General features: G+C 42.4%; 1 protein-coding gene across 6 annotated transcripts in view; it reads right to left on the reverse strand.

The window, feature by feature from the left end:
* LOC139368030 (phosphatidylethanolamine N-methyltransferase) overlaps positions 1–12,209 on the reverse strand; it is a 118,222-nt gene that overhangs the window by 19,544 nt on the left and 86,469 nt on the right. For all 6 annotated transcript variants that reach the window (XM_071106532.1, XM_071106536.1, XM_071106535.1 and 3 more), the window contains exon 5: positions 5,013–5,124. In XM_071106532.1, the coding sequence (XP_070962633.1) occupies positions 5,013–5,124 (112 nt within the window). The remainder of the gene's footprint in view (positions 1–5,012; positions 5,125–12,209) is intronic.

A 12,209-nucleotide genomic window follows, 5' to 3' on the forward strand; every position in this document is an offset into this window, starting at 1 on the left:
GGGCGATACCGCTGCCTAGCAACTCAAACGATTTGAAAATGGAGGGAAAGAAGGAGTGCAGGGAGAAAAGTAGGGAAAAAAGGGAGCTGCAGGAAAAGAGGATAATAGGCTGCAGTAATAGGCTGCTCTCTCCTGCTGTGTCTGCCTAGCAACAGTACCAAGCCACTCACCAGTGGTTTGGTCACTGTTGTCATGGAGACCACACACACATACAGTTTTCCGCTCCTGAAGGAGAAGTGATTCGAAACTCATAAACAGCAATACACAGAGTGACGTTTGACATTTGTAGTGCTCGTCATTGTTCCCCAGCTCCAAAATTATAATCTAAATGAGTCTTTATTTATACAGATTAGACGCAATTCCCTCAAGGTTTTGCATCCCTATGTTTTATCATGTACCGAAATGCAATTGTTTCTTTGCTGCAGGTAGAGTTTTTTTGTGTCCTGCATGAACACTCTAAAATAAATCAAATCAAAGTTTATTTGTCACGTGCGCTGAATACAACAGGTGTAGACCGTACAGTGAAATGCTTACTTACAGGCGCCATCCAATAGTGAAAAAAAGGTATTAGGTGAGCAATAGGTAAGTAAAGAAATAAAACAACAGTAAAAAGACAGGCTATATACAGTAGCGAGGCTATAAAAGTAGCGAGGCTACATACAGACACCGGTTAGTCAGGCTGATTGAGGTAGTATGTACATGTAGATATGGTTAAAGTGACTATGCATATATGATGAACAGAGAGTAGCAGTAGCGTAAAAGAGGGGTTGGCGGGTGGTGGGTGGGACACAATGCAGATAGCCCGGTTAGCCAATGTGCGGGAGCACTGCTTGGTCAGCCCAATTGAGGTAGTATGTACATGAATGTATAATTAAAATGACTATGCATATATGATATACAGAGAGTAGCAGCAGCGTAAAAGGAGGGGTGGGGGGAGGCACACAATGCAAATAGTCCGGTTAGCCATTTGATTACCTGTTCAGGAGTCTTATGGCTTGGGGGTAAAAACTGTTGAGAAGCCTTTTTGTCCTAGACTTGGCACTTCGGTACAGCTTGCCATGCGTTAGTAGAGAGAACAGTCTATGACTGGAGTGTCTGGAGTCTTTGACAGTTTTTAGGGTCTTCCTCCGATTCTGCCTGGTACAGAGGACCTGGATGGCAGACAGCTTTGCCCCAGTGATGTACTGGGCCGTACACACTACCCTCTGTAGTGCCTTGCGGTCGGAGGTCTAGCAGTTGCCGTACCAGGCAGTTGCAGCTGTAGAACGTTTTGAGGATCTCAGGACCCATGCCAAATCTTTTTTAGTTTCCTGAGGGGGAATTGGCTTTGTTGTGCCCTCTTCACAACTGTCTTGGTGTGTTTGTACCATCCTAGTTTGTTGTTGATGTGGACACCAAGGAACTTGAAGCTCTCAACCTGCTCCACTACAGCCCCGTCGATGAGAATGGGGGCGTGCTCGGTCCTCCTTTTCCTGTAGTCCACAGTGATCTCCTTAGTCTTAGTTACGTTGAGGGAGAGGTTGTTATTCTGGCACCACCCGGCCAGATCTCTGACTTCCTCCCTATAGGCTGTCTCGTTGTTGTCGGTGATCAGGCCTACCACTGTTGTGTCGTCTGCAAACTTAATGATGGTGTTGGAGTCGTGCCTGGCCACTCAATCGTGGGTGAACAGGGAGTACAGGAGGGGACTGAGCATGCACCACTGGGGAGCTCCAGTGTTGAGGATCAGCGTGGCAGATGTTGTGCTGCCTATTCTTACCACCTGGGGGCGGCCAGTCAGGAAGTCCAGGATCCAGTTGCAGAGGGAAGTGTTTAGTCCCAGGATCCTTAGCTTAGTGATGAGATTTGATGGTACTATGGTGTTGAACGCTGAGCTGTAGTCAATGAATAGCATTCTCATGTAAGTGTTCCTTTTGTCCAGGTGGGAAAGGGCAGTGTGGAGTGCAATAGAGATTGCATCATCTGTGGATCTTTTCAGACGGTAAGCGAATTGGTGTGGGTCTAGGGTTTCTGGGATAATGGTGTTGATGTGAGCAATTACCAACCTTTCAAATCACTTCATGGCTACAGACGTGAATGCTACGGGTCTGTAGTCATTTAGGCAGGTTGCATTTGCGTTCTTGTGCACAAGGACTATGGTGGTCTACTTGAAACATGTTGGTATCACAGACTTAAATCAGGGACATGTTGAAAATGTCAGTGAAGACACCAGTTGGTCAGCACATGCCCGGAGCACACGTCCTGGTAATCCATCTGGCCCCGCAGTCTTGTGTATGTTGACCTGTTTAAAGGTCTTACTCACGTCGGCTACGGACAGCGTGACCACACAGTCGCCTGGAACAGCTGATGCTCTCACGCATGCCCCAGTGTTGCTTGCCTCGAAGCGAGCATAGGAGTGATTTAGCTCGTCTGGTAGGCTCGGGTCACTGGGCAGCTCGCGGCTGCTTCCCTTTGTAGTCTGTAATAGTTTGCAAGCCCTGCCACATAAGACGACCATCGGAGCCGGTGTAGTATGATTCAATCTTAGCCCTGTACTGACGCTTTTCCTGTTTGATGGTTCGTCACAGGGCATTGTAGGATTTCTTGTAAGCTTCAGGGTTAGAGTCCCGCATCTTGAAGCGGCAGCTCTACCCTTAAGCCCAGTGCGAATGTTGCCTGTAATCCATGGCTTCTGGTTGGGGTATGTACGTACAGTCACTATGGGGACAACGTCCTCGATGCACTATTTGATAAAGCCAGTGACTGATGTGGTGTACTCCTCAATGCCACAGGAAGAATCCCGGAACATGTTCCAGTCTGTGATAGCAAAACGGTCCTGTCGTTTAGCATCTGCTTCATCTGACCACTTTTTTATAGACTGAGTCACTGTTGCTTCCTGCTTTAATTTTTGCTTGTAAGCAAGAATCAGGAGGATAGAGTTGTGGTCGGATTATCCAAATGGAGGGCGAGGGAGAGCTTTGTGCGCGTCTCTGTGTGTGGAGTACAGGTGATCTTGAATTATTTTCCCTCTGGTTGCACATTTAACATGTTGATGGAATAGTTAGAGAATGAACCGTTTATATCATCATCAAACTAATTCCATATAATGAGAGTACAAGACAGTGTGCAGGAAGGAACAACAGCGGAAAGAGCAACAGCAGACAATATGTTGTATTTTACACTGTGAGTGCAGGCTGATTTGGAGCTGCAGTCTAGGCTACCAACTGAGCCCTAGTGCACACTGAGACCTCCATTAGGGGTAATTCTGGCCTTCCTGTTCTGTCTGATGAGTGGAGAATATGTAGCTCCCACCAGCTCATGTGCTGTCTGTACAATTTTCATGCATTTACATTTTAGTCATTTAGCAGACGCTTAAGAACATACATTTACATACTTTTTTCATACTAGTGGAACCCGCAACCCTGGCGTTGGAAGTGCCATGCTCTACAAACTATGCTACATGGGACTACACCTGGGGCCGCATGGCAAATGGCCCAGGAACACAAGAACAATACTTGAGGGCCAGTCAGTCCTCCCCGTCAAGACGAAAGAAATCTCTCAAGGAAAGACGCAAGCAGGTTTATCAAATCAAGCACATAGCCATGTACATTGGCAGTAGAATGGCCTTACTGAAGAGCTCAATGACTTTCAAAGTGGCACCATCATAGGATGCCACCTTTCCAACAAGTCAGTTCGTCAAACTTCTGCCCTGCTAGAGCTGCCACGGTCAACTGTAAGTGTTATTATTGTGAAGTGGAAACGTCTAGGAGAAATAACGTCTCAGTTGCGAAGTGGTAGGCCACACAAGCTCACAGAACGGGACCGCTGAGTGCTGAAGCACGTACTACCAAGTTCCAAACTGCCTCTGGAAACAACGTCATCGGAAGCTTTATGAAATGGGTTTCCATGACTGAGCAGTCACACAAAAGTCGAAGATCACCATGCGTGATACCAAGCATCAGATGTAGGTGTGTAAACCTCGCCGCCATTGGACTCAGAAGCAGTGGAAATGCGTTCTCTGGAGTAATGAATCACACTTCTCCATCTAGCAGTCTGACGGAAGAATTTGGGTTTGCCGGACACCAGGAGAACGCTACCTGCCCCAATGCATAGTGCCAACTGTAAAGTTTGGTAGAGGAGGAATAATGGTCTGGGGCTGTTTTTCATGGTTTGGGCTAGGCCCCTTAGTTCCAGTGAAGGGAAATCTTAACGCTACAGCATACAATGACATTCCAGACGATTCGGTGCTTCCAACTTTGTGGCAACAGTTTGGGGAAGGCCCTTACCTATTTCAGCATGACAATGCCCCGGTGCACAAAGCGAGGTCAATACAGAAACGGTTTGTTGAGATTGGTGTGGATGAACTTGACTGGCTTGCACAGAGCGCTGACCTCAACCCTATTGAACACCTTTGGGATTAAATGGAACGGCGACTGCGAGCCGGGCCTAATCACCAAACATCAGCTCGACCTCACTAACGCTTGTGGCTGGATGGAAGCAAGTCCCTGCAGCAATGTTCCAACATCTAGTGGAAAGCCTTCCCAGAAGAGTGCTTCTACACCCGCATTGCTTGCGGTTTGGGGTTTTAGGCTGGGTTTCTGTACAGCACTTTGAGATATCAGCTGATGTACGAAGGGCTATATAAATACATTTGATTTGATTTGATTTGAGTGGAGGCTGTTATAGCAGCGAAGGGGGTACCAACTCCATATTAATGCCCATGATTTTGGAATGAGATGTTCGATGAGCAGGTGTTCACATACTTTTGGTCATGTAATGTATGTCCTACGGAGCCATTGTACCGACTTCCTGTTATGATGAATATTACTTCACTACAAAGTGAAGTGCTGTCATTATGTCTGGCCAATCAGACAGTGTGAGTGGGTCTTGGACCGGAGAATTATGGGTTTTCAGCTAGCCAAACAAACAAACCAATGCACACACACCTAGCACAAACATACACTCAAACACGCTCTCTCTCGCACCCACAAGCTCTCTCTCTCACACACACAGACACGGACACACAGACTTACATGAATGCGAGTCCCAGATAGTTGGCAGTGCTGCCCCAGTACATAGGGTTCTCAGTTACATTGAAGGGGAAACCTTTCACTTTCTCTTCCATCAGGATCCCAAAATAGTCACCTGGAAGAAACACACGGACATAAGATATTCAATACATCACACTACAGGTGACCAGATACACTACCCTCACAAGGCACACTGATAAGCTTTAATATTGCAGATAGATTGTGGCTCTATTAATGTTATTGTCTGCATCATTTCCAATGACCAATATACACTGAAAAAAATCTAAACGCAACATGTAATGTGTTGGTCCATGTTTCATGAGCTGAAGTGAAAGATCCCAGAAATGTTCCATATGCACAAAAATCTTATTTCATAAAAATAAAAAAGTGGCACAAATTTGTTTACATTCCTGTTAGTGAGCATTTCTCCTTTGCCAAGATAATCCATCCACCTGACAGGTGTGGCATATCAAGAAGCTGTTTAAACAGCATGATCATTACACAGATGCACCTTGTGCTGGGGACAATAAAAAGCCACTATAAAATGTGCAGTTTTGTCACACAATAAAATGCCCCAGATGTCTCACTTTTTGAAGGAATGTGCAATTAGCATGCTGACTGAAGGAATATCCACCAGAGCAGTTGCCAGATAATTGAATGTTAGTTTCTCTAACATAAGCCGACTCCAACGTCATTTTAGAGAACTTGTCAGTATGTCCAACTGGCCTCACAACCGCAGACCACGTGTAACCACACAAGCCAAGGACCTCCACATCCAGCTTCTTCACCTGTGGGATCATCTGAGACGAGCAACCTGAACAGCTGATGAAACTGAGGAGTATTTCTGTCTGTAATATAGCCCTTTTGTGGGGAAAAAACTAATTCCAATTGCCTGGCTCCCAAGTGGGTGGGCCTATCCCCTCCCAGGCCCACCCAAGGCTGCGCCCCTGCCCAGTCATGTGAAATCCATAGATTAGGGCCCAATTAATTTATATCAATTGACTGATTTCCTTTTATGAACTGTAACTAAGTAAAACATTTAAATTGTTGCATGTTGCGTTTATATATATTTTTCAGTATATTTCTTTGTAAATATATAGTAAATATATTATTTTAAATACTGTACATATATTTTTAAACAACCCCTCCCCTAATTGGAGTAAACTAATGGACAACAATACTTCGCCCAGCTTATAAATACTATATACATTTTGCAGACCGTATATTTTACATCAGTTATATTATGTTTGTTTTTAGTCTGAGCCGTCAGCTACCCTTAACCCCTCCCATCTATCTCTTAAGACCATCCGGTTTTGATTTCTAACTGCCATATATATATTTTCCACTCTGTGATGTTTTACAAAGGTTCTGAACCTTTATATGCTCATAGTTTCTACAGATTGCAAATTAAATCAATATTTTTGCTAAGAGTTGTATTATATTACTGATTGATTGACTATGACTTTTCAAATCACCCAGAAGCGCTCTTTTCAGAGTTAGCTCCTAATAAATGTTGCTATTTTTTTTACCATTCCTGAACATTCGGCCAAAAACAAGCTACATATGGGCAGTACCAAAACAAGTGATCTAATGGTTCTGTCTCTTCGCAGCAAAATCTGCAGAGCTGGGATGGTTGTATCCCCCGTATATATAAATAACATTTTATTGATTGCAAGAATTTGATATAATAATTTAAATAAAGTTTTGAATCCGGCGTCGTTTTATGCATCAATTCATTAACCATATGCCATGGAATCGGTACATCGAAAATCTCCTCCCAACTATTTTGCAACCTATATGGCACAGCTGTCAGTTTTTTGGTCCTTAAATAAAAAAGTACACCAGTTTTATTTATCACAATCTTTAACCAATTTTGGTCTTTAATGCAGGACAGACAAGTTCCTTATCTTCTCCCCCTTCCACTTGCCTCCTCCATTTTTGTGGTAATGCTGCAATCAGTTGGTTGTAACTTCGGATAGAGCAGAAATTTCCATATATTTTTGTTAACTGCATGTGACATACATTAACTCCACCAGTTCGATTTATGATAAAAAACGTATCTTTGTCAATTTATTTTAAAATTCTCAAAAAATCATGTTTTTTAAAATCAATTTGTGTGTTTGAGATGAACCATAATATTTGTTCTGTCTTTTCGGGTGGAATAAAACCAAAAAAATGGTTTTAAAAATAGCAATATTTTGGAGATTCATTCATTTTCAAAAGGCCATTCTTGAACACTGGGTGTGCCATTCTTGCTAATCTGCTAGAGAACCAGTTTGGATTTAAGTATGGTTTCGTATGACTGAAGCCTTTAGTGAGAGGTCTAATGCATGAATATTTAATCATTTCTGCCCTCCGAATTCATATTAATAATATAAATAGGCCCATTGAATTTTGTCTGGCTTGCCATTCCAAATAAAGTGGAATTTTTTTTGCTCATGTAATTGAAGTGATCATTCATACAAGTACGAATGATTATATGAATATAAAAGTACAGAATATGTTCGCTTTCGTATCAGGGTGCTAATGGCTAAATATTTTGGCTTGGTGGATGGTTATAAAATGGAGGAAGGTGTAGGGAATGTATGAGTGAGGCTGGTGGCAGGAGTCTCTGATCTGGGGCATAACTCAGTGAGCACCTGGCTGACGACTGCATAACCTGCCAGTGGGAGCTCTCCCACCATACACAGACGACACAAAAATGCACTATTATGGTTGGTTTGGCAACATCTCTGGATTTTTGCATTAGGGTGAGGAGGGGTATACTATGGAGTTACAGTTGAAGTCGGAAGTTTACATACACTTAGGTTGGAGTCATTAAAACTTGTTTTTCCACCACATCACACATTTCTTGTTAACAAACTATAGTTTTGGCAAGTCGGTTAGGACATCTACTTTGTGCATGACACAAGTCATTTTTCCAACAATTGTTTACAGACAGATTATTTCACTTATAATTCACTGTATCACAATTCCAGTGGGTCAGAAGTTTACATACACTAAGTTGACTGCGCCTTTAAACAGCTTGGAAAATCCCAGAAAATGATGTCATGGCTTTAGAAGCTTCTGATAGGCTAGTTGACATAATTTGGGACAATCGAAGGTGTACCTGTGAATGTATTTCAAGGCCTACCTTCAAACTCAGTGCCTGTTTGCTTGACATCATGGGAAATATCAAAATAAATCAGCCAAGACCTCAGAAACACTATTGTAGACCTCCACATGTCTGGTGCATCCTTGGGAGCAATTTCCAAACGTCTGAAAGTACCACGTTCATCTGTACAAACAATAGTACGCAAGTATAAACACTATGGGAACACGCAGCCGTCATACCGCTCAGGAAAGAGACGCGTTCTGTCCTAGAGATGAACGTACTTTGGTGCGAAAAGTGCAAATCAATCCCAGAACAACAGCAAAGGACCTTGTGGAGATGCTGGAGGAAACAGGTACAAAAGTATCTATATCCACAGTAAAACGAGTCCTATATTGACATAACCTGAAAGGCCGCTCAGCAAGGAAGAAGCCACTGCTCCAAAACCGCCATAAAAAAGCCAGACTCCGGTTTGCAACTGCACATGGGGACAAAGATCGTACTTTTTGGAGAAATGTCCTCATGTCTGATGAAACAAAAATAGAACTGTTTGGCCATAATTATGTTTGGAGGAAAAAGGGGGAGGCTTGCAAGCTGAAGAACACCATCCCAACCATGAAGAATGGGAGTGGCAGTTGTGGGGGTGCTTTGCTGCAGGAGGGACTGGTGCACTTCACAAAATAGATGTCATCATGAGGGTGGAAAATTATGTGGACATATTGAAGCAACATCTCAAGACATCAGTCAGGAAGTTAAAGCTTGGTCGCAAATGGGTCTTCCAAATGCACAATGACCCAAAGTTGTGGCAAAATGGCTTAAGGACAATAAAGTCAAGCTATTGGAGTGGCCAATACCTTGAGCCCTGTCCTCAATCCGATAGAACATTTGTGGGCAGAACTGAAAAAGCGTGTGCCAGCAAGGAGGCCTACAAATCTGACTCAGTTACACCAGCTCTGTCAGGAGGAATGGTCCAAAATTCACCCTACTTATTGTGGGAAGCTTATGGAAGGCTACCCGAAACGTTTGACCCCCATTAAAGGCAATGCTACCAAATACTAATTGAGTGTATGTAAACTTCTGACCCACTGGGAATGTGATGAAAGAAATAAAAGCTGAAATAAATAATTCTCTCTGCTATTATTCTGATATTTGACATTCTTAAAAAACTCCTTAGGGCTGCAATCCCGCTAACGGGATCGATATGACAACAGCCAGTGAAAGTGCAGGGCGCCAAATTCAAAACAACAGAAATCTCATAATTAACATTCCTCAAACATCTTATACCATTTAAAAGTTAATCTTGTTGTTAATCCCACCACAGTGTCCCATTTCAAATAGGCTTTACAGCGAAAGCACCACAAACGATTATGGTAGGTGACCACCAACTCACAGAAAAACACAGCCATTTTTCCAGCCAAAGAGAGGAGTCACAAAAAGCACAAATAGAGATAAAAATTAATCCCTAACCTTTGATGACCTTCATCAGATGACACTCATAGGACTTCATGTTACACAATACATGTATGTTTTGTTTGATAAAGTTCATATTTATATAAAAAAATCTCAGTATACATTGCCGCGTTACGTTCACTAGTTCCAAAAACATCCGGTGATATTGCAGAGAGCCACATCATTTTACAGAAATACTCATTATAAATGTCGATAAATACAATTGTTAGACATGGAAATATAGATATGCCTCTCATTAATGCAACCGCTGTGTCAGATTTCAAAACAACTTTACAGAAAAAGCAAACCATGCATAATCTGAGACGGCGCTCAGAAAATAAATACAATTATCCTCCATGTTGGAGTCAACAGAAATCAGAAATCACATTATAAATATTCCCTTACCTTTGACGATCTTCATCAGAATGCACTCCCAGGAATCCTAGTTCCACAACAAATGCTTGATTTGTTCGATAATGTCCATTATTTATGTCCAAGTAGCTACTTTTGTTAGCACGTTTAGTACGAAAATCCAAAAGCTTGTGCAGGTCCATCCAAACGTCGGACGAAAACTTCAAAACGTTATATTATAGGTCGAAGAAACTTGTCAAACTAAGTATAGAATCAATCTTTAGGATCTTGTTATCATAAATCTTCAATAAAGAAGAGAATTCCTATGTCTGTAGAGAAGCCATGGAACGCAGGTCGCTATCATGTGAAATGCGAGTGACCAGGACCTGGCTTTCTGCCAGACCACTGACTCAAAGAGCTCCCATCAGGCTCCACAACACAGTAGAAGCCCCATTCAAGTTTCTAAAGACGGTTGACATCTAGTGGAAGCCCTAGGAAGTGCAACTTGATCCATATCCCACTGTGTATTCAATAGGGGCTGGGTTGAAAATCGACCAACCTCAGATTTACCACTTCCTGTTTGGATTTCTTCTCAGGTTTTTGCCTGACATATGAGTTCTGTTATACTCACAGACATCATTCAAACAGTTTTAGAAACTTCAGAGTGTTTTCTATCCAATACTAATAATAATATGCATATATTAGCAACTGGGACTGAGGTGCAGGCCATTGACTCTGGGCACCTTTCATCCTAGCTACTCAATACTGCCCCTGCAGCCATAAGAAGTTCAAATAAAATGGTGATCCTAACTGACCTAAGACAGGGAATTTTTACTAGGATTAAATGTCAGGAATTGTGAAAAACTGAGTTGAAATGTATTTGGCTACGGTGCATGTAAACTTCAGACTTCAACTGTAGGTAGATCTGTCAGGATTTTCTAAAGCGAGCCAGCTTCATCTAGCTTCACATTCCAACTCAGGCTTCATCCATGTTACGAAGGTGGATATTGATCCTGCACCTGCCGCTAACTCAAACCAGGATTGCAACTGCACGTGTGTAGCAGCTGTATAGCACAACGAGTCGAATGCCAAACTCTTCATTGAGACAATGTAGGAACAGCAATTTACTCTAGGGGCAAATCCGTGACATATTTTAATTTTTTCAGAAATGAAAATGAGAGACAAATTATCCTGAAAATTCAGTCTACGGTGGTTAATAAACTGGGTGTTTCGAGCCTCTGATTCTGATTGGCTGAAAGACGTGGTATATCAGACCGTTTACCATGGGTATGACAAAACATGTATTTTTTCTGCTCTAATTACATTGGTAAACAGTTTAAAATGGCAATAAGGCACCCCGGGTGTTTGTGGTACATTGCCAACATACCATGGGCTTTATCCAGGCACTTGGTATATTGGCCATATACCAAGCCCCCTCGGGCCTTATTTCTTAATTAGAAGTGCCATCTTTCTTTTATTACACGCATCATTAATGCCGTCTTATCATTGAACCTGGCACCCTTTTTTCCAATCCTATTGATCAAATAATGGTCATACAAAATGCCATTGCTAAATTTGCAATTCGATAGGTATTTTAATATTAATATTTTCCATCAAATATTTAATCAGTCATTTTCCTCAAATGAAAGGGAGGATGATGTAATTTTTGCGAGAGGGAGAGAATCTGATTTCTGGCAAAAATGTGAGTCACCTTCGTGGCAACGGTTATCCCGAGTTTAACTCTGAATTTAGTTTAGCTCCTCTATCCCGCTTCGAAGTATACCCCTCGGCTGTTTGGTTTGGTAGGTGAAAGGTGGAGAGCGGTACGGGCGAAGGGAGGTGTCATGACGTTGGCCTGGGGGTAGGTTTATGACAGTCATAAATACCTCTTCCCCCCTTTTTCCTCTCTCTACCCTACTGATGTTACATTTGCAAAACCCTTGGTTAACATAGAGATTCTGGGAACATCAGAAGGTGGGGGAAAATGAACTATATTCTGGTAATCCGACCAATGGAACATATGCGGTGGTACTTAATGAATATGATGTCAGTTCGGTTGTCATCTGAGACATTCTCCTCAAGGATAAGATGACATAAACTCTACAGTGTTTTCGGATTCACATGGAATTGTTGTTCAATTTAAATGTTTGAATATTAAATTATTCGTGATGGGATGAAATGTGATTTTAGCTTCTAAAATGTGAGATTTGGGTTTTCATAAAGTAGGGCTCTGCTCAATCAGTGGCCCGCCCCTGTGACCCCACATGGGCTATAAAACTTTTCAAACACGCCCTCCTCTCCCTTCCTAT

The sequence above is a fragment of the Oncorhynchus clarkii genome, chromosome 16, assembly GCF_045791955.1.
Source record: "Oncorhynchus clarkii lewisi isolate Uvic-CL-2024 chromosome 16, UVic_Ocla_1.0, whole genome shotgun sequence".
NCBI lineage: Eukaryota > Metazoa > Chordata > Actinopteri > Salmoniformes > Salmonidae > Oncorhynchus > Oncorhynchus clarkii.